The 22,663-nt window shown below is 41.0% G+C and overlaps 1 protein-coding gene and 1 long non-coding RNA gene across 3 annotated transcripts in view; both read right to left on the bottom strand.

The window, feature by feature from the left end:
- The window catches only part of Epc2 (enhancer of polycomb homolog 2), a 101,641-nt gene extending 84,629 nt beyond the window's left edge, over positions 1-17,012 (bottom strand). For both annotated transcript variants that reach the window (XM_040745314.1, XM_040745315.1), the window contains exon 1: positions 16,793-17,012. In XM_040745314.1, the coding sequence (XP_040601248.1) occupies positions 16,793-16,945 (153 nt within the window). In that variant the 5' untranslated portion in view covers positions 16,946-17,012. The remainder of the gene's footprint in view (positions 1-16,792) is intronic.
- A 1,076-nt stretch (positions 17,013-18,088) lies between these two features.
- On the bottom strand, positions 18,089-22,332 carry LOC121140342. Its single transcript, XR_005877131.1, has 3 exons — positions 22,192-22,332; positions 18,834-18,963; positions 18,089-18,346 (listed from the first exon to the last, which is right to left on the bottom strand). It is a non-coding gene; the product is annotated as an uncharacterized LOC121140342 (long non-coding RNA).
- Positions 22,333-22,663: the final 331 nt, after the last annotated feature.

The raw sequence follows: 22,663 nt of genomic DNA, 5'->3' as shown, positions 1-22,663 counted from the left end.
TACAGTATAGCAAGACCTACATTTAAAAACAACCAAGACTACTTATGGTCTGGGGAGATGGCTTAGTGGGCAAGGGCTGAACAAGCATGAATATAGAATGTGTACCCTCGGGATACTACACAAAAGCCAGTTGTGGTCATGTGTGCCTATAACCACAATGCTTGGGAAAGCAGAGGAGGGTGGAGACAGAGGATCATCCCTGCTAGCTAGTCAAGCCAACCTAACCAAAATAAAGGGAGCTCTGTGTCCAGTGAGACGCCCTGTCCTGAGGGGATAAGGTGCAGAGTGGTAGCGCAGCACACCTGACACCCTTCTAGCTTCTACACAAATAAAAAAGATTTCTGAGGCAGATCTCGGTGAGTTTGAGGCCAGCATGGTCTACAGAGTGAGTTTCAGGACAGCCAGGAGACCCTGTCTTGAAAAACCAAAAATTAAAAAACAAAGAAATTTAACCAAGAATTGTGTTACTGTGTGGTGGTTTGATTAAGATTGGTCCCCCATAGGCTCATATATTTGAATGTTTATTTCCCAACTGGTAGACTAGTATGGACTTGTTGAGGGAGTTGTCACTGGAGATGGGCTTTGAAGCTTCAAAAGTCCACAACAGGCCCAGTCTCTCTCTCTCCCTCTCCCTCTTCCTGCAACTTGCTGATTAGATTAAACTCAGCTACTGCTCTGTGCCAGTGCCATGCCTGCCTGCCTGGCAGCCATATACTTCCAACAATGACAGAAATGAACTAACCCTCGGAAACTGTAAACAAGCCTCCAATTAAATGCTTTCTGTTGTAAGTTGTCTTAGTCATGATGTCTCTTCACAGCAACAGAACAGTGACTAAGACACACTGGTTATGAAAAAAGCAGACCACCTGACTCACCAGCTGTGATGGTTTGAATGAGAGTGGCCCCTACAGGCTTATGTTTCAGCACTTCCCCTCTAGGTGGTGGAACTGTTCCAGAATGTTCTGGACATGCCCAGAAACCAGTCTCCCAGGTGATTCTAGATTCTGTCAAATTAACAATCAGCCTTAACTACAACACTCTCCATTAACAATATTATATCATACTTTTTAATTAAAGTATTTTAGAACTTTTTATAATCTTTCAGCTATCCCAAATCAAAATGTGTCAAAGTCTTCATGACTTTTATAACAGAAAAGCAAAGATTCTCAAATCCTAACAAGCATTTGACCTAGGGAATCTTTAAATAAATAAATAAACAGTGGAATTACATTAAATAGTGCACATTTTGATTCTCTACCCTTAGGATGGGACCTGATATTTAATATATTAAACATTTTCCCAGGTAAGAGTAAATTTCTATCCCAGATTTTTACATAACAAAGTTTTCAACTATATAAACACCTCAAAAAGGTATCATTATGGTAGAAACATTACAGAAAACAGTTTGGCACTTCAAACTTTTATATAAAACTACCATTACCTGAAACCATTTTGCTCAAGGCACTTAGTTACCAAAAGTCACTACTCTTATAGCAACTTTATTTTTTAACATCCAAACATCACCTAACAAGTTACTATTGTACAACAGCTATAAAAAGGAATACTATTCAGCAATAAAAAAAGATGAGGCTTCCTTTCAGAAGTGATAAGGCTTTTTTGAAACAGTGATCCTCCTTGTAGTGATCCTCCTACCTGTCTCCTGAGGGATGAATGTTATAATATGTATGGACCTTAAAAACAATTAAATACTGAATAACAATAAGACAGAGAGGATTAAAATTATGTTCCATTTATATAAAACTCTGGAAAATATGTCATTAATTTCCAATGACAGGAAGGCAGTTGTTTATTTAAAACTCAAGGTAGAAGAGGGAGTACAGAACACTTGTATCAGTGCAAGACAGTTACATTCATCATCGTGACTGTGGCAATGGCTTTACAGGTGCACACAATGCCACCATTATCCAATTACATAACTTAATAAGTATTCTATGTCAAGTACACATAAATAAATTTACCAAATACTAAATTCTGGCTTAATTAGGTAATTATAAACAATATAGGTATATGTTGTAAATTCTTTAAAAACTCCACATAGTACTCAAAAGTATGCCTCACCTAAGACTATGCCTTGTCTTTTAAGGGGTTGAGGGTGGTAAGTGGGTGATTCTAAAGGTCATTTAGAATTTGAATACCAAGTTATCACTAAACACTTGTATTGTGGAGTAAAACTGTCAGTTGTGTGTGATCCAGGTATCTGATGCCACTGACCAAGCAGAGAAACCACTGTATGTATGTATGTATGTATGTATGTATGTATGTATGCGTGCATGTACATATGTACATACATACACATATATGCATATACATATGGATAGTCAAATTGGCATTAATAGCTATAGTTATGAATTTTATACTACAAAATATAAAACTGCAGTAGGTATCTCTGCAGGTGTCTCTTCCGTTCTTTACACTCCCATTCTCTCCCACAGATGGTATCCCTATCAACCAATGAATCATCAATCACCTCACCCTGTCCAATGTCACAGTTCACTGAATCAGACTAGATATGTGACCTGAACTAGTCACATATTCTATCTCTCAGTAATTTAGAAGAATGAATTACAGAAGCTTTGAGGTGGCCACATTTGATCAAGACGATGTCAAAGCTCTGTTAAGACCCTTTGTAGATAATAAAATTAAATTAATTTTTGAAACGAGTCAATACTTCATTGCCAAATAGAGTTCATTCCAAGAAGACCAGGAGAGTCCAGATTCACAATTCCCATCAATAGTGAAGAGGAAAATCATGTGGCAAATCTCCAGAAGCAAAACCATTTAAAAATATTCAAAACTCATTTACAATTGCAACATCAAAGACTTTATATACATATATACATTTTAGAACTGAATAACATATACAACATATAGTATTTTGTTATTAGCGTGTAAAGTAATTGTTTTCTTTTCCACATCTATAATTAATGAATAATCTATATCTTATTTAATGGAGAAAAACTATTGGGGGTGTATAATCTCCTGATATTACAACACAACATTGTGATCTACAAAGTTCACACTCAAGAACTACATAGTAGGGACTAAAGAGATGATGGCTCAGCTATTAAGAGCACTTCCTGTGTTTCCAGGACTGGAATTCAGTTCCCAGCACACATTATCAGGTGGCTCATTAACCTGTCACTCTAGCCCCGGCGAATCTAATGCCCTCTTCTGGCCTCCACAGGCAACACACACACATGTGGCATATACTCAAGACACACATAACAAAATAAATTAGTTAATTAAAAGAAAAATAAAAACCACACAATAGAATTACAAAATAAAAATCTCAATTTAAAGAAATGTATGGTTTTCATTTTGGAATACAGTCAAAGCTACCCTTGGCTGCATGCCCAGGCCATGGGTTGTACATACTTGCTTGGAGATAGACATTCACATTAATGTCATAAATAAGGATGTTTATTATTCACCACAATTTTTCAACATGAAATTAGAAATATTTGTCAACAGAGTTAAAATGGAAAAAACAATTTGAGGCCTAGTGTTTGAGAAGCAGAGGTAAACTATCTCTATTAGCAGATATCTAACTCAATAACTCAAGGGAATCAATGTACAACCTAGTACAATTAGGTAGTTTAGTAATGTTATAGACTATGAAATTAAAATATAGAAATCAATAGCTTGGGCTAAAGTGATGGCTTGGTGATTAAGAGCACTTGCTACTCATTTCAGAGAGCCCAGGGTTGGTTCAGAGTATCTACATCAGTCAGTTCACAATTGTCTATAACTGTCATCCCAAGGAATGCCCTTTTCTGGCCTCCAAGGGCACCAGGCATGCACAGGTGTGTGTGTGTGTGTGTGTGTGTGTGTGTGTGTGTGTGTGTGTGTGTGTGTGAGTGTGTATGTGTGTGTGTGGTCACTCCCATGTACACATACAAAAACAAATATTTTTAAAAGAAATCCATCAGGTTCATAAACACAATGACAAGTGGAAGGGAATACTGAAATACTATTTACAACAAAAACCACATAGAACTCCTCCAAATAAATCAACAAAAGCATTAAAAAAATCAGTAAGAAAAACATTCCTCAAAGATAAGCAGACTTCATAATGAGACAATCTATGTTACTGGATAAAAAGTCAAATCTATAATTATCAATTCTCCTTAAGTTGATTTTTCAATGTGTGTTGAGTCTCAACAAAAATACTATGGTGGTTTGAAAGGAAATGGTCCCCAAAGGGCTCCCACACTATTAGGAGGTGTGGCCTTGCTAGAGTAAGTGTGATCTTGGAAGAAGTGTGTCACTATGGAGGTAGGCTTTGAGGTCTCATATATGCTCATGCCATTCTCAGTGAGACAGACCAGTTCCTGTTGCCTTTGGGTCAAGATGTAAGGACTCTCAGCACCAACACCCTGTCTGCCTGCATGCGGATTTGCTTCCCACCACAATGATAATGGACTAAACTTCTGAAAATGGTAAGCCACCCCAATTAAATATTTTCCTTTATAAGAGTTGTCGTAGTCATGGTGTCTCTTCACAGCAATGGAAACCCTAATTAAGATAAATACCAACACTACTGTCTGGATTTTGGCAAAATAATTATAAAGTCCACATGGAAAAATAGTAAGGTACTTATTAGGAAATCTCTGAAAAAGCAGAGCAATGAGAGGCAATGGTGAAAAGCCCTTAAGAAGTGAAATAAATAACAGAATGTAATGATGAAATTGTAAAACAATGAAAGCAGTAAACATTCTGCTGAATGAAGCAAAAGAGAAAGTTAGGTACAAGAGGGATGAGCTAGCATACACCTATAATCCCACACTCCAGGAGGGATGAGCTAGCATACACCTATAATCCCACACTCCAAGAGGGATGAGCTAGCATACACCTATAATCCCAGACTCCAGGAGGGATGTGCTGGCATACACCTATAATCCCACACTCCAAGAGGGATGTGTTGGCATACACCTATAATCCCACACTCCAAGAGGGATGTGTTGGCATACACCTATAATCCCAGACTCCAGGAGGGATGTGTTGACATACACCTATAATCCCACACTCCAAGAGGCTGATATATGAGCAACACAAGAAACCTATCTCAAGAAACTCAAAACTTCAGACAAAAGATTATTATTTTTTTTTTAACAACTGGATATCCATTTGGATGGGGGGGGGGGGTAATTGGAAAGTTTAGAGGCTTGGGATGTGTCGTAGAACACTAGGTCTAGCATAAGCAAAGCACTGAATCTGATTCCGGTATAAACCAACTAACACACACTAGAAGAAACGGTGGAAAATTCCATAATAAAGCTTAAGGTAATAATCAGAGAGAGGGATCTTTTAACTTTAATTACATAGCCGGGTGGTGGTGGCTCACATCTTTAATCCCAGCACTCGGGAGGCAGAGGCAGGCGGATCTCTGTGAGTTCGAGGCCAGGCTGGACCGACAGCCTCCAAAACAATACAGAGAAACCCTGTCTCGTAAAATAAAAACAAAAACAACAACAACTTTAATTACATAACCAGAAGCTTTTTTTTTAAATGAACATTGTTTTGTCTGCTTATATGTCTTTGCAAGGGTGTCAGGTCTCTTGGAAGTAAGGTTACAGACAATTTGTGAGCTGCCATGTAGGTGCTGGGAATTGAACCTGGGTCCTCTGGAAGAGCAACCAGTGTTCCTCACTGCTGAGCCGTCTCTCTACCACCAGAAGCATTTTTTATTAAGAACTTACTGTATGTCAATACTTGTCAATATACAACTAACCCAAAATGACAAGATATCATAGACTCAGTAGAAGAGATTTTCCTCGATTTTCAATCTAACAGAAACAGATTAAAAAAGCAAAACAAAAATAGATATCTGTTCCCCTTTCTCTTATTCAAAGGATACCTATACAGAAAAAGGCAAAGACAGCAGTAGTACATTCACCCTCAAAACCAACCATGGACTTCTCAAGGTAGGTGAGATTCAGGGATCTATGTTTCTTTTCCATATTTTTCTGGCATATTCTGAACATCTTTTCACACATGCAATATTGGGTTTTTTTTTTGTTGTTTTGGGGTTTTTTTTTGTTTTTGTTTCTTGGTTTTTACGAGACAGGGTTTCTCTGTATTGTTTTTGGAGGCTGTCGGTCAAGCCTGGCCTCGAACTCACAGAGATCCACCTGCCTCTGCCTCCCGAGTGCTGGGATTAAAGGCATGCGCCACCACCGCCCGGCGCAATATTGTTATGATGGAGAATTAAGTAAGGATGCATGAATCTTATCTGGAAACCCAAAAGGATACCGCAAGTGGAAAACTCCAAATCCATGTAGTTAATGAAAGTGACACGCAACAATAAACAAAATGAAGGTTACAAATCTGTATGATCAGCTCAATAGATGCAAAGAAGGCACTTAGGAAAATTCAAACATTCAAAGGCAGACTGCTAAATAAAGTAGGTTCAGAAGGAATAGACAGCAATATAAAATGGTAGCCTAAAATAAACCAGCCCCTATCACTATAAGGAATAAGGAAGTGTTTAATGCTTTCACACCACAATCTGGAACAAGTGGAAAATACCCACTTCCACTGCTTTTACTCAACATAATACGAGGCATTAAAGTAATCAACCAAGAGAAAGAAATAAAGAGCACCTAAATTACTACTCTACGGTTGACATGATCTTATACACAAGCAGCCCCAACTCCACCAAAAAATAAAAAATAAAAAACCTAGAATGCATCAAAATTGCAGAATATAAAATCAACAGCAGAGCAATACCCTATTAAGTACCCAAAGTAGTAGAATGACATTTATAACAGCTACCAAAAAAGGAGGGGGGAAGCACAAAACAAAATGCCCAGGATTGAATATATTTAATGAAGAAAAAAAAAAAAAAAAACTCTCTCCACTAAAACACATAAAACAGCTCTTGAAAAGGACCTGAGTTTGATTTCCAGGACCCATATTGGATGACTCACAATTATCTATAACTCCAGCTCCAAGAGATCCAACAAATCTTCTGGCTCTTTGAACACCCCTACACATGTGACATGTGTAAATACATGCACATAAATAAAAAGGGGCAAAAAAAAAAGAAATGGGGCTATCCTGCTTTTTAGAATCCCTAGACAAACGGCATCAAGATCTCTTAGTCAATCCTCGTTGTCAACTTGACCAGCTTTAGCATCACCTGTGACTTTGCCTACAAGTTTTCAGAAAGGTTTAACTGAGTAGAGAAGTTCCCACCCTGAATGGGCTGCACTATCCCATGGGCTGAAAAAAAAGGAAACCATACTTACCCCCTGTGCTTCCTGGCTAGTCACAATGTAACCAACCACCTCACACTCCTGCTATACAGTCTTTGCTACCACAGTGAAATGCATGTGAATCAAAAATAAATCTTTCCCTACATAAGTAGTTTTTTAATTATTATTATTTTGTCACGGCAGGAAAAAAAAGTAACTGGTACACTTGGGAATGTCTTAAAAATGAAAAGTATTAAGCTCCATAGACCTACCAATTGAGACTGTGGGGACTGCAACTCCAAAAGCTTGTTTTTAATAAACCTTCAGAAAAATCTGACACATGGTAACATTTGAGAATTACTGAACTAAACCATTTACACTACCTTGGGGGTATTAGAAGTGCCTGGACAAATCCTAAGTGGGCGAGCTATCACACATGTCTACCTACCAAGTGAACAACCTTATTCTCAGTTTAGGAAATCAGTCATTATGCTGTATGGTAAAGTAAGTAAAATCAATTCATCTCCTATATGACAGGCAAGCAACAAGATTTGTTATGATATCCTTCATAAATTTCTTTTCCTCAGGAATCATAGATTGCCAGAATAGTCACAAAAAATAACTGAAGGATCCTCAAAATGGATGAAAAAATAATGATCTTTTAATTTCCCTACCTTCGAGCAAATTTGACATTTCCTTCGTTTTTACTAATGTAGTAGATAAAAAAGTAGTACTAGCAATACTAACAAAAATCATAAATCTTTTCATGTCATGTTATAATGTTACTTATCAAAACATTGTTCACACCCTTCACCACTTCAAATTTAACATAACCAAATCCAACTCTACATCCTGTTTTAATGTTAATATTACTTCAACTGTTTTTCCAATATAACTTTCCTATGATTTTGTATATTTAAGGTATCATTCTGAGAAGTTTCAACAGACTGCCAAAAAAATTCATAACACAAAGAAGCTGAGAATCCCTAGATAAAGTTTCTCACATCCAGTGTAACAGCCTCCATAACTGAGAGAGGAATCATTTCTTAATTACCCAAGCTGGAATGCTACCAGAAATTAATGAGCAGTGCGCAGATGTAAAAACTTCTCATTTTGCCTGCAATAGTCACTACAGATTGAATTGCTAATAATGTTCCAGCTAAAAAATATAATAAAATATGTAGCATAGCTACCCTCATCAATTACCTTGTTTTCCAAAGTTTTCTAAACATGCTAACACTGAAGCTCACTTATATATACCAGACTGTCTTCTTCATCCACTCCTCCTGTGTTTACCAACCACTGAAGGGGTTGTCATCACACAAATCTATTTTCTTTCACGACTATGTGTTTATACAATCTTTAAAATAAAAAACTGAAAACTCTGAAAAACAAATACAAATACTCAACTATTAATTTAGAACTCAAATACTGCTTTAGAAGTAGCTAAAAACATAGTTCTCTTAGCCAGTAATCATAAAACTTTTAATTTTTAAGTCAATTTGATAGTTACTCTGTCACAGAGAAGGAAAGAGAAAAACATACATTATTCATTTGTAAGTGTTTTTGAAACTAAAGCTTTTAAAAATATTTTTCAAATGGCAGGAGAAAGAAAAAACAGAAAACCACAGGAAAACTTTTATTAAATATCATATAAGGCAGATTTAAGTCTTGCCAAAAATAAACTCTTAAATTTGAAAACTATCCTCTAAGGAGCTGACGTGATGGCTCAGTGATTAAGAGCTCTTGCTGCTCTTGCAAATGCCTGGGGTTCAGTTCCCAGCACCCACATGAGACTCATGACCACCTGTAACTCCTGGCCCAGAGGATCAGAAACTCCCTTCTGATCTCTGGAGTCACCATGCATGTACCCAGTTTACATACATACAAGCAAAAACACTCATACACGTTAAATAAAAATAAATCTTAACCAAAATGACCCTTGGGATACTTACTCCATAATTTTGTTCATGGGAAGAGGCACAAGACAGGTTATTTTGTCAAACTAACAACACTATAAACTACTCTTGTAATTCAGCCAAAAAGCCTCACACCCTTTGCCCAAGGAAGGTAGGGGTGAGGAGATATACTTACTGGTAAATAAAAACACTCTGCACCCCTCTGATTTCAACACAATATTAGTTTATGGGAAAAAGAAACCACCCTGCTGAAGAAAATCTGGAACTGACTACCACTTTCACAATATTAATTCTACAAAGAATAGTCCTGTTCCATTTATATAGTACAGTGTGTTCTATTTAAATAGTACAGACAAGGGAAATAATCAAAGACTAACTTTAAGACAAAATCAAATAACCCTAAGAGACCTTCTGCCATCTGTACTGGCCTCCCTTGTGACTTATTCCTACCAGTCATTCCTCCTCTACTGGTCCTATGGTTTTTTGTTTTTTGTTTTTTTCATCATTTCTCCATTTTCATTTTACTTGAAATGAAGACGCAGAGATGTATGTTCACTCATACAATCAATCTCAACAAAGTAGCTATGACCATGCCAACGTCTATATTACAAACCTTCCATCATTTAAAGTAATCATCACGAAGTTCCTGCTCGATATCCTGCTTGTGTACGGTATTAAATAAAACAAATATAATTTTCTTATGCCAATTAGTCTAGTTGGGAAAAATGTATATTCATTCTCTCCCCCTCACTATACAACATTCATACACATACATTTTTCACACAAACCCAAAGGCACGAGAAAGCTGATTAAAACTATTAGTAGCAATGAGTAATAGCAGTAAAGATAGTGCAGGAAACCAAAGCTAAGGAAATATTCAAAATATACAGTGGACTGCTCTATCCCTTTATAAGAAAGGAGCACATACTGAATAAACATAATTGACTATCATTTAAGAAGTATGCCAGTCAAAACAATGGCCTCGAGAACTGCAGAGTTCAATCTTCTAAAGGAATATCCCTAATCCTCAGTACCATAGTTGTTAGTTCTCTCTATCTAGTTATGTCTGGACTGTTAGAATGGCAACCTACAATGTAAGAAATGTTTACAGCCAAGTCATCTAAAGCTCAGTATATTCTTTGAAGCCCAGAAACTCCTACCTCACAATTCTGAAAAGTAAAGTATGAAGGACTGGCTTTCTTTTAACAAATTTTGGAGATTTCTTTTATTCTAATCTCGTTAAAACCCCTTTCAAATTTATGGCTTGTAAAACTAAGTAAATGAATTCACTATGAGTCAAACAATAGATTAGTGGCACATGTTTTTAATCCCAGCAGACGCCAACCTGGTCTACAAAGTTTGAGGACAGCCAAAGCTATACTTAGAAACCCTGTCTTGAAAAACATGAATGAATGAATGAATGAATGAATGAATGAATGAATGAGCAAGCAAGCTCTCTAACTGTTCCAAACCATCAATAGTAGCTCTTTGCTCAACTTTCTGTTTATGAGTAGACCAACTCTGTAACTACCAGGCTTAGAGACAGAACTCTCATGCAAGTCAGATAGATAAATTCAATATCCCAAGAATCTGAAAATTTAAACTGAGAGAAATTCAACAACAATGAAAACAGAAGAGCTGCTGAAATGGCAAAGAGGGTAAAGGTGCTTGCTGCTAAGCCTAATGATCTGAGTTCAAATCCCACAACCCACAGAGTCTCACTCTCTCTCACACACACCACATACACACTAACTGCAATTAAATTTTAATTAAGAGTTAGTAATATTCGACTATTTAGTGAATGCTTACCTCATGCCATATTAACTTTTCTAAACACACTACAATTCATCCTGCAACAAACTGATGGAGTCTTATAATATTGGCATATCCAAGAATGAAAACCTATATAGCCTGTGCGGGGACCATGTACACTTAGCCAACATTGTTCAGCGCTTCTCAAAGATAATTAGTTATCAGTGATATCAATGCTACTTGCTGCTAAAGGAACTAGCATGGACATGGATCCTGGCTCTGACTACTCAACCATTCATTCCTTGGAGTCTCCCAGACAATTCTCAGGGCTCCTTAAAGTAGCCAGCTTTGTTTTCTGCTACCTGAAACCAACAAAATCATCTCAATTGTAAATGTAAGATAGGGCCTCATTTTCAGAGAACTGAAATATAAATATTTAAATGTATACCACAGACCAAGCACTCCTTTACATTTTTAAGGAATGTACAAAAGGAATTCAGTTTCTTCTATAATACCATCTATAATACCTCAAGTCACTAATTTAATTGATGAAGCAATACAAAGATGAGGCTCAGAGTCCTGAAGTCAGACATAGGCCCTCAGTTTCTGACTCTAATGTGCTTTATTTTAGATAGGTCACATTTCAAAAGTGCTATTTCTGCCCTCTGGAAATAAAACATTTGCACTTACATATCCTATCACTAAAATGAGCTCTAAACCCTGAACTTTAACAAAGCTAAGTTAACTGAATTTAACAAAGACCAGGCACACATTCAACACGTGTGTTAACATACTCTTGAGGTTGTATAAGATGAGCAATCTGAGGCTCTGAGAAGGTAGGCAACTTCTCTCATTAAATAGCCACATAATGACCGGAACTAGAAAAGACTCCAGAACAACATCAGAAAAACCTTTCTTCCCGATTACTCTATCAACTCCCGGGCCTAACCCTCAAAGCTACCTACCCTGAATCTGGACAGTTCTATGATTTGCTCACTTAACCTCCACCCCAACTTGTCTTCAACCACTTACCAAGTGTCTACTGAATTTCTACAGTATTTTAAACAGCACTGAAGATGGGAAGCACTCAGATAGGGAGAGTTAGAAAAGAAATAAACGATGTCTGCATACCCCAAAATAAGAAAAAGCTAAAAGAATAATAAAATTAGGAAAGAGCACCCACCCTCTCCTAAATTTTGGCTCATCCAGAGAAGTTAGGAATGAATGATAAAGAGAATCTGAAGAACCTTCCTTTTGTCTGTGCAATATCCATACAGCTTTCTTTGAACACCTTATGCTCAAGCAGTTACATCAACATATACTGTACAAACAAGTTTGAAAGCTCAAATTGGGGCAAGCACGATGACACATTGGGTAAAGACACTTGCTACACAAGCCTGGTGCCCCAAGTTTGATCCCCAGATTCCACAAGAAGGTGGGAAGAAAGAACTGTTATAACAAAGTTGTCCCTACCCTCACAGAACACCCTGGCATGTGTGCACTAGTCACACAAATAGAGTCTTTAAAAAGAAAACTCAAAATTCTCTTTCTGCATGAAGTCAACTCTATACATGAGAAAGTTTCTCTCAGGCCTCTCAACTATACTGACATTTAACTTTTTCTAACATGCCCTGATATCTGCCATGCTAACCTTAACCCTCTAGTTTTTTGTTTTTGTTTTTTTTTTTGCTTTTTTTGTTTTTTTGTTTTTACGAGACAGGGTTTCTCTGTATTGTTTTGGAGGCTGTCGGTCCAGCCCGGCCTCGAACTCACAGAGATCCACCTGCCTCTGCCTCCCGAGTGCTGGGATTAAAGGCGTGTGCCACCACCGCCCGGCTAACAGGAAGTATTTTAACAAAAGTGTTATATGCCAAGTGTTATCTAAATAAGATATTGGAATATTAGTTATTGAAACACATTGGGTATCAAAGTTAGATATAAGCCAGAGTGTTAGTTCTTCCAGAAAATACTGATCTTAATTTTCATGGAACTTCAAAAGAGTCATTTGAAGTAAAACTTGTATGCAGTATTGGGAAAGTTAGCACTAGAGGGTTGCCGGGCGGTGGTAGCACACGCCTTTAATCCCAGCACTCGGGAGGCAGAGGCAGGTGGATCTCTGTGAGTTCGAGGCCGGGCTGGACCGATAGCCTCCAAAGCACTACAGAGAAACCCTGTCTCGTAAAAACAAAACAAAACAAAGAAAATACTTCATGTTTACACTATCAATGTACAATTATAATCTATTATAAATTTTATATTCTATTATAAATCATGAAAAACATCAGTGCCTAAGTTAATTCTGATAAGATATTAAGACTCAATATATTTCTTCCCACTGAAATATTACTTAAAAGGCAAATGACAAAAATCAAAAAATAGCAACGGGAAAAAATTTACAAATCAAATCAGCCCTGATCTTTTTCTTTGAAAATAAGCTAAAAGGTGTAGTGGAAACCTTTCATGATGAGAGGATGCAGGAGGATAGTGAGTCTGAGGCCAGCTGGCTAGAAACCAGGACTCTTGTCTTAAAAACACTGTATATGCATATATGTATGTGTGTGTCTATATTGTGTACCAATGCTGAATCATATGATTCATGTAGACTGTGGCTCAGTAATGTGTGAAGATCTCACTCTCAGAAGTCTGTCCATAGTTATGAAATAGCTAACCCAGGACTAAAGTAATACTTCAGCCATACCTATGTGCTCAAAAAACAACTGAGCATCAGGCAGGGCGGTGGTGGCACATGCCTTTAATCCCAGCACTAGGGAGGCAGAGGCAGGTGGATCTCTGTGAGTTCGAGACCAAGCCTAGTCTACTGAGCGAGTTCCAGGACAGGCTCCAAAACAATACAGAGAAACCCTGAGAAACCCTGTCTTGAAAAACAAAAACAAAAAAAAAAAAAAAAAGAAAGAAAGAAAAGAAAAAGCCAAAACAAAAAAACAAAAACCTGAAAAAAAAAAGGCTTCAAAATTAAGAGGAGAAAGAAAGATAGCATATTTGGTTTTGTGCAGTATCAAAGTGAAGCAACAAAAAGGGCTTATACAACCTCCTAGTTTCTGTTGAATTATGTGTGTGTGTGTGTGTGTGTGTATGTGTGTATGTGCACAGAGACTGTACAAGAGTGAGCACAGGAGGGAACATGCATAGAAAAACAGGTCTCAATACTGAAAAGGAGTAGTAAAGAAGCATTTACCAAGCATACATACCATGTGCCAGGCACAGTTCTAGGCACGTGAGGAACAAAATCAGCGAAAGTCATTATAAAAATTATATTCTAACAAGAGAAGAATCTAAATAATAAACTAGGGTTGTTTCCCACAAAAATTCTTATATGCTTAAGGTAACAAGCAGTCAAATAGAATGGTGTCAATAGCAAAAGAAGCAAAATCAAGTTACTACTAATAAAAAAGAGAATCTGAAAGAAAAGAGAAGAGCAGAGCAGAGGATACAGCTCAGTGGTAGAGTACAGAGCCCATGGCTCCATCCTAAACATTGCAGAAGAAAAAGAACAGTCAAGCCACAGTTAAGTGATAAAAAACACCCGAAGTTCTGAGTAACTTAATAGTCAAAGCAAGTCAGTATCAGTTCTGATAGTTCTTAGAATTATAAAATAAATTATTTACAAAAATTCTAATGAATATAATAGCATGGGTGCTATAAGAATCCTAAATGTGAAAGAATGGGGATTATGGCAATAGGGCTTAGCGACATCAAGGGCAAGGATTTGAATTCCTGACCATTACTACCAGTGAAACCTTTTAGGTTATCTATAGAACAGAAAACTGTAGCAACTCACAAGGCTGTCATCACTAAGATTAAGAGATAATCGTGAACCAGGGGAAACTCAAATGTCTAGTTAACAAGTACATGTGGAGTATATGTTAACTATAATATTATTCAGCAGTAAAAGGAATACATGGTGTATGAAACAGGAGAGACAATAATTAATAGCATCATGCTGAGCAAAAGAAGTCATACACACATACTTATCCTCCATTGACACAAAACTTCCAAATGCAATGCCAATCTACAGTGAAAGCAAGTCGGTGATTTTCTGGAATCATAGTCCAGGGATTGACTACAGAGGACAAGAACACTTTCTGAAGTTGGAAATGTTTCTTATTCTTGGTTGTATACGTTTGTGAAACCTCATTTAATCTTTATTGTAAACCGGTACATCTTCCTGAATTTATGTCTCAGAAAAATAGATTTTTAAAAATTTTATATTAAATATACCTAGAATTCTTAACACATTATCTGGTTGACCTAAATATTTCACAAACAGTAACTACCACTATACAACATTCATGAAGAAATAGCCAATAACTGATGAGTTCTTTTTTGGTTTTACTAGTAAAAATAAATTACGGAGTTTTAGACCAAGCTCCATGAGGAGCACGCCTGGGACCGAGACACAGGACAACTGGCAAACCTTAGACAAAAGTAATGTAAAAACAAAGTCCAAAAGAAACGGTTAAGAGAAAGACGTGTGCAGCGAAGACAATACCATGCGACCAAAAGAAGACAATTCTAAATTACCGTATCAAGACACTGGCAGAAGACAGTTCAAAATTGAGTCAATGACTATCTAAGCAAAGTTCTCAAGCACGACTAAGCTCTAAATCTTAGGTATAAAAGCTAGGCTTTTTTTTTTAATTGGTGGTTTAAAAGGAGGCCCTATTTTATCTTCTACTGAAAATGTTAAGTCAGGTAACCAAACACCAAAGAGAAATGTGATTAAGTCAAAGCACCAACACAATGAGGTCAGAATTCAAGCAGCCAATCAAAGGCTTAAATGCATTTCCTGCACTATTAATAGTCAAAAGAGAAAACCAATCGCAGAAAACTCCAGCTTTCTTTTGACAGTCACAGAAGCAAGGGAACCAATCCACACACACCCGAGGTTGACAATAAGGCGGGACTGAAGGTTCATTGAAGAAATTCTTCAGGGTGCAGTTACTATGAACTTCGCACGCCAAGTAATAACACTCCAGAGTCGTAAACACTGTCAAGTCCGGGGAAATTCAGTCTTTGGTAAAATGTAACCCCTGGGAAGAGGGAAACAGCATTTTTGCCAAAAATTTACTATCCGGTCAAAAATGCAAATATCAATGTAGACGCACTGGGTCTTTCAACTTGGAAATGGCTATCTCGCATGCAACCTCCCCCCGGACGATGCTCTGGGAAGCGCGGGCCTGGTTCCTAGCACTCGGGCTTCTTCCTAACGCCGTGCAACCGAGCAGGGTCAGCCGGGCTGGCTAAGCCCGCGCGCGGTGCAGGGGGCTCGCTAACGCAGAGTCCTGCTCCGGAGTCGCTGCCCCGGAGCATGGCTGCACCGCCCCGTCCCGCCGCACCTCCTCCGGCGGGCAGCGCACACACCATCGTCCTGCTAGCACAGACCATCATCACCCTGCTAGCACGAAGGGGTTTGTTTTGCAAGAGTTGTACCTTTTCCTAAATCATCTCAAAGGCACTCGAATGCACACACGGATTTTAAAGATCGCCTAGCCACAGGACCCCACCCCCACCCCCACCTCAATTAATTAAGCCCGCACCGGGGCAATGTCTTTATTACGAGGTAAACAGAGGCCGTACGCCAAGTGCGGCCAGGCGCATTCCCTGCGCCATTCCCGGCCGCCGCTTACGGCAGGGCCCCCTTACGGCAGCGTAAGCGGCGCCGAGAGCTAATCACAACACTGGGACGCAACAACATGGCGGCCGCGGGCGGGCGCTGCGCCGGCCGGCAGGTTTACGCTACTCCGCCGGCGTAGGGTCCCGAGCGCGCAGCAGCAGCGGCGCCCTCCAGCGAGCGTAGAGCGCGCTGTGAATGGCGAGGCCCGGCTGACAAAGGGGAGGGGGGAGGAGGGAAGGGGGGGGGGTAATAAACACTCGAGTCCCTACCGATTCCTCCTCCTTCTCCATCCCGGTGGGCATCTGGGGCACGGCCCGGTTGATGGAGACGCAGTCGTTGAGATCAGGCATGTCCTTGCCGCGGTAGATGGGCAGCGGTTTGGCGGCGTCCAGCGCCCGCGCTCGGAAGGAGAGTTTACTCATTGTCTCCCCGCCTTACAGGAACAGCCCGGGCGGCGGCGGCGGCGGGGCGGGCGGGGAGGGGGGGGGGAGCACTCCCGCCGCCTCCTCCACCTCCTTCCTCAGTGCAGCGCGGCCGGCCCGCTCCTCCTCCTCCTCCGCACTGCCCCCGGCCCCAGCATGGGCGCCCACCCCGCCCAAAAACAGCCCCCCGCCGCCCGCGGCCGCTTCCACACTCTAGATCCGCCGCTCGCCCGCCCGATCCGCTCCCTGCGCCATGGCCAACATGGCGGACATTACCACAGCGGCGGCGAGCGATCCCGGCAGCCCGCGCGAGAGCGCGCCCCCGCCGCGGGGACGCGCGGCGCCCTCTCCCTCCCTCCCTCCCTCCCTTTCCCTCCCCTGCCTGCCCACCCACTCCCTCCGCGGCGCGGCTCGGCGCGGCCAGCCAGCCGGCGACGGCGAGCCGAGTCCGGGTGCCCCGGGTGCCCGGGTGCCCCGGGTGCCGGCCGCTGGGGCTGCACGTCGGCGGGGCGGCAGGTGCTAGGTGCGCTCGCCCGGGCGCCGGAGCAGACGCCTCCGCCGCTGCCGCCGCGGAGTCGTTGGCGCGCAGGGCTCCCTCGGGAAGGCGCGACGCTCTCAGGACCGCCCGCCCCAGGGGGGCAGGAGCCGGCCACCCGGGGGCCCCCGGCCGCCACTCGAGCCTGCCACTCGGAAAGCTCTGATCTCCGGAGCGCCCGCTGGCTGGTTCGCGCCCCCCCGGGGTTTGCGCATCCCGGGGAGGTACGCAAAGTCCGTGGCGTCTGCCCACGCCGAGAGTCACAGCCCTGCTGCGGTCTCGCGCCCTGAAAAACCCGGCTGCCCGGGTCCCGAAAGAGCGTCCCCAAAGTGAGGCTCCCTCGCCTTCACCGGGAGGATGCTTGTGGGAGAAGCCGTGAGGGCTCATAGTTGGGAGACTGCTGGGCGCAACGAGCGGACGTGCACCTGTCATCCAAACTTGCCTCGTTATTTAGTGGATCTTAGGTAGTTCTGACTTCAAAAAGAAAAAAGAAGAAAAAATGCCAGTTCTTAAAAGTCCCATTTGAGATATTTTGCCAAAGCAAATACGTTTAAAAAAAAAAAAAAAACACTGGTTACGGTGGCGACTCAGTTTAATAAAGTTCCCGAATCAATTAACTTGCATGTTACTGTTTTACAACTGTTGAATAATTAGCAGTGAGAGTCGTAAATACTTGAAGAAAAGAGCAGCTGAAAAGATGATAGTCCAAAAATATATCGATAACGCTTGAATACTTGAAGAAAACGATACAACATGACACGAGAGAGTAATGCAAGGTTAGTTACCAAATGGCATCTACAGACAGTTGCTGTGACCTGTCAGAGAAAGGCGACATAGTTTTGGCCAGCAGTGGTAGAGTAGTCTCTCTGCCAAAGGAAGAAGAATTGACTCAATTAGATACAGCTACTGTTGATACAAACCTCTTTGTTGCCTAGTTTCTTTGTCTTTAAGCATTACAGGTTTCTCAGAAAATTCCCACAAAGTGCAACAATTTTACCATTTTGTGATTATTGACAAGAACCCTACCTAGCTCAGAAAAAGGTGGATGGTTTGCTAAAATCTCACTGTAAACCTGATTTCTCCTATCATTTCTTGATAAAGCAAAACTCTCCTCATTGCCGCCCGCTAATTTTCTACTTCTCTGCCTACCCTTCTCCCTTATCTCCCCTTCATCTCCACTTTTCCCTTTGAAGGTAGGATGGTGAATATGAACTTCCTAGTAACATCTAAATAATCTGACCAGTTTGTCCCACCGACACTTTGGAGCATAGTTCGGGGGGGGGGGCTTGTGTTTTACAACCACTGTTATTGGGAACAATGAATACACTGTGACATGTTTCTTGTAAGCAATACCTTTCTGTTGCTTCTGTAGGTATGTCCCGCTCTGCGGCTACCCTCTGGAGTAGTTCCAGTCCTTTGTAAGGAAGAGCAAGAAGTTCTCAGATGGGATGTGTGTGTGGGGGGGTCATTACTAAGTTCAGGCCTGAAAGGCAAAGGACAACAGTGGTTGAAAAAAATAAAAGAGTCACCCAGGCCTTTTATCTGAATGCCCGACCCTTCTCAGGCTCAGAAATGATAACTTTCTTCTAGTCTCTCTGCTTAATGTTACACTCAGAAAAAGAAGTGTGAACACTTCGTGTGTGTGTGTGTGTGTGTGTGTGTGTGTGTGTGTGTGTGTGTGTGTGGTTTCAAGCAGTTCAATCCACTTAATTCCTATAGCTACATACTCCTCATAGGGAGAAATACTGGAATTTTTACTAATAAGGAAACTGAGACTCAGACAGGTAATTTGTCAAATTCTAATACCACTAGTGGATCTCAGAACTGAATTTAAATCTGGGTCTCTCCTGAGTCCAAAACTCTATTCTCACAGTGGCATACTTTAGTATCCAAGCTCTTTTGTTTATTGACCATCCAATGTTCAAAAGCTTCTGACCCAAAGTTAATTAATGAAAGCTTCCAAAGTTAGTGAGTGAGAACTTCTAGCCAATGGCAAGAATGGCATCTCCTCTCTAACCACTGCAAACCTAGTTCCACATCTCACTCGAGGCAGGCCTCTAGTATGTTTGCTGGTTGCTATGAAGTCATATCATATCAGCTCCATGAAGAACTTCAGTACTACTGATCCTGTTCCATCCCAAGTTGGAGTTAGAGTGCCTTCCTGGCCTGGCATGAGTGCCTTCCTGACCTGGCATCGGACTTGGCCATGGATGTTAATTTTTCTTCTTTGGCCTGCGGTGCTCTTCAGAACTTTGGCCATCAGAACTTTAGAACCAGCAAGAGCTTCTCAAAGAACCATTTTTTTCCCCTAATGTAAAACTCTACCATGGGTCTGGCATTTCCATCATAATTGGTTTGCTGTTGTTCTTTTGCTTTGAACAGGTAACAAATTTTTCCCCAAATGTCCCTTTTCTTTTTGCCTTGTAGGCGATGATTACAGAGCTAAGAATAAACAGTTTGAAGCAAATGTCATAATACTCTTTCATCTGAGACACAGTCTGTTTTCTTAGCTTCTAATTCAGTGCCCAAACCCAAATGTCTGTTTCATTTCTAGAAAGTAGTTTTTATTTATCCACAAATACTATTTATGATAAAGCTTATTTCTATTAGTTGAATACTTTTATTTATTAGTGCTAAAGACACAGATACCTTTTCAGCCCAGACTATTCTAATTTCCATATGCAATGCACATGGACGTGTACAGCCATCCTAAAAATCAGTCTACTTCAAATATATTCTGGGTCAATCCAAATGACAGTCATCTAGTCTAGCAAATGCAATATATAAATACCAAGAATTAGAACCAGTTTTGTAACCATATAAAAATACACAAATTAAGTAACTGTAAAAAATTGAAATTACATGTCAGTTTGCATTTCCCAGTACCATAATCAGGGCTTCCAAATAATAGACAAGTTACTTTTTGAAAACAACCTTTAAACCAGTAAACACAGTCGCTATTCAGTGATTTCAGGGTTTTGCAAATGTCACGTTCCTTCTAATTGACTCCAAGACTCGGCAAACCCAATTGAAAGTTAATTGGGTTGGTATGTGAACTGCATCTCCACCCTCCCCCCATGTTCCTAGGAATGAAGCTAGCACTAATAAAGCGTCCTTGTTTCCCATATGTAATCTGAATGTGGGAGTCTGCACTCATTACAATCAACAGGGATCGGTCCTGCAGGCCCAGTGCGCTTTACGAAGGGAGCTCTTGATCTTTTGAGACGTTGAGAGAGAGACCGGACTGAGGAGACACATGACAAATGCCTACTTCCACCTCTTAACTTGCCACTGGGAACGTGAGAGACAGTAAATAGAAATCTGTAGCTGTGGCTCAGTCGCCCGAGCAACATCTCCTCTCTCAGACCTGGTTGGAATCACAGGGTGCCACCTTGTGTATAAGCTGACGATTTACTTCCCGGCTCCACCGAGCCTCCAGACAGAGTCAAAAATAGTCTGCCGCAAACCCCTGTGTTTTATTAACCAAGGAAAGATGGGACGGATTAATTGAAGGAAACAAATTTGAAAATGCACAAGTCGGGAGAATCTACAACACTTGACTTTAAATCTGACGGCCTGTCTCATTTGTCTCCCTACCCCTGACCGGAAAACATACCCAATGTCCCACATATGGAATAGATTGACACCGAACACTCAAGCTTTTAAGTGGGGGAGGGGGAAGGAGTAATTAAGCTCTTGTGATGGGGCTAATATTTCAGACTTGAATAATTACCTGTGTTCTACCATGTGAGCGAGTGAGCTACTTACTATCAGGACTTGGAATTTCTTACTGCGTTAGGTTCTACCCAGCTGATGAATATGGTCCTGTTTATTTTAATAAAGCATGATAGTGATGTCTGGAAAAATAAAGTCGAAACAGGGAAATACAAGCCAAGTCATGGCGGTAAAATAGGATCTCTTTCAGTGCTGCTATTTGAGAAAAAACCCTCTACCTTCAGTACTGCTCCCGCGTGGCTAAGGCCACCACTTTGACTCATGGAGATGGTGGCACCTTTTGTGCTATTCCGGTCAGGCGTTGGAGTGAAGGACCTGGGGCTTTGCTGGAGGTTGTGGGAGCACACCTGCTCTTGGTTAGCTCTCCTGCGACAGGCTCATCTCAGCTGTCCTCCCCGGCCTTCGCTACAGGCTCATCGTTTCCTCAAGAACCCCAGGAAGGTAGCTGGGAAGATGCGTTCATTTATCCATCTTCTCCGTCGTCTCCCCCTTCCGGGTCTCCCTGACCATACACAGGCGCAGAGCACTCAGCTCTCTGGGGTGGAAAGCGTTAGCTGAGAGGACTCCATTGCTAGGAAACCTGGGCTCCGCTATTTTAAATGCAGTCCCCTCCTCTCACCTGTTTTTGTGGTCTGTTTTTGTTTTTGTTTTTTAATCTCTCCCACTAGCAAAGAGGTGATGTTTACCATATGAGCACAGACTTGTGAATCAAGTGTGCAGGTCAAATCCCGAGTTAAAGAAAACTGTGAACTGATTTCATAAGAGCCATGCCTTGTTGAGCTTATTGTTGTTGTCCTGGAAAGAAATGGCTCGTGTCCTACGGTGTCTGCATGGTATTGTTAGCCCCCTGAATTCCACAGTGAACTGCCACGGGGTAGAGACCTTTCATCAGCTCTTAGAGGTGACTTTGCCGGAAAGAAACACACCCCTGAAATAAGACACTAATTATTTATACCTAAGCCACTGCCTCTCTCACCTGGTTTCAGAAAGAATTCCATGCGGCTTTAGTAGGAAGCCAACATATACAATAGGACAGCATTCGGACTCTAAATTCCTAGCACCCTGAAATAAGCATGCCAGCTTCACAGTTCACGGTGACCATTAGATACTGTCATTACTCTGGATAGCTACCACTGCTCTCAATCGGAATGTCCAGGAGCAAACAGAACACTTAGATGGTATAACAGTATCTCAACAATAGCTTTACTATAGATACAAAGGGGCACCCTAGTGCTGTTTCCTTCCATATAAACTAGGAGAGTAAAATGAGCCTGGGATGCCTGAGGATAGGATCACCAGCCCACATAGGTTTCAGGGTAAATGGACACTGTGGCCCCCAGGTAACCCTTCAGGAACGCATTTTCTCCCTACTGTCTCTTGATGAACTGGATCGAGCTGAAAACTGGGCTCTGTTCTTTTCTCCTGAAGTGTGGTTCTTCTAAGTGCCC

Source organism: Mesocricetus auratus, unplaced genomic scaffold (genome assembly GCF_017639785.1).
Source record: "Mesocricetus auratus isolate SY011 unplaced genomic scaffold, BCM_Maur_2.0 Super-Scaffold_100004, whole genome shotgun sequence".
Classification (NCBI taxonomy): Eukaryota; Metazoa; Chordata; class Mammalia; order Rodentia; family Cricetidae; genus Mesocricetus; species Mesocricetus auratus.
Note: the sequence above shows the minus strand (reverse complement) of the source record. Positions and strands in the feature narration are given on the sequence as shown.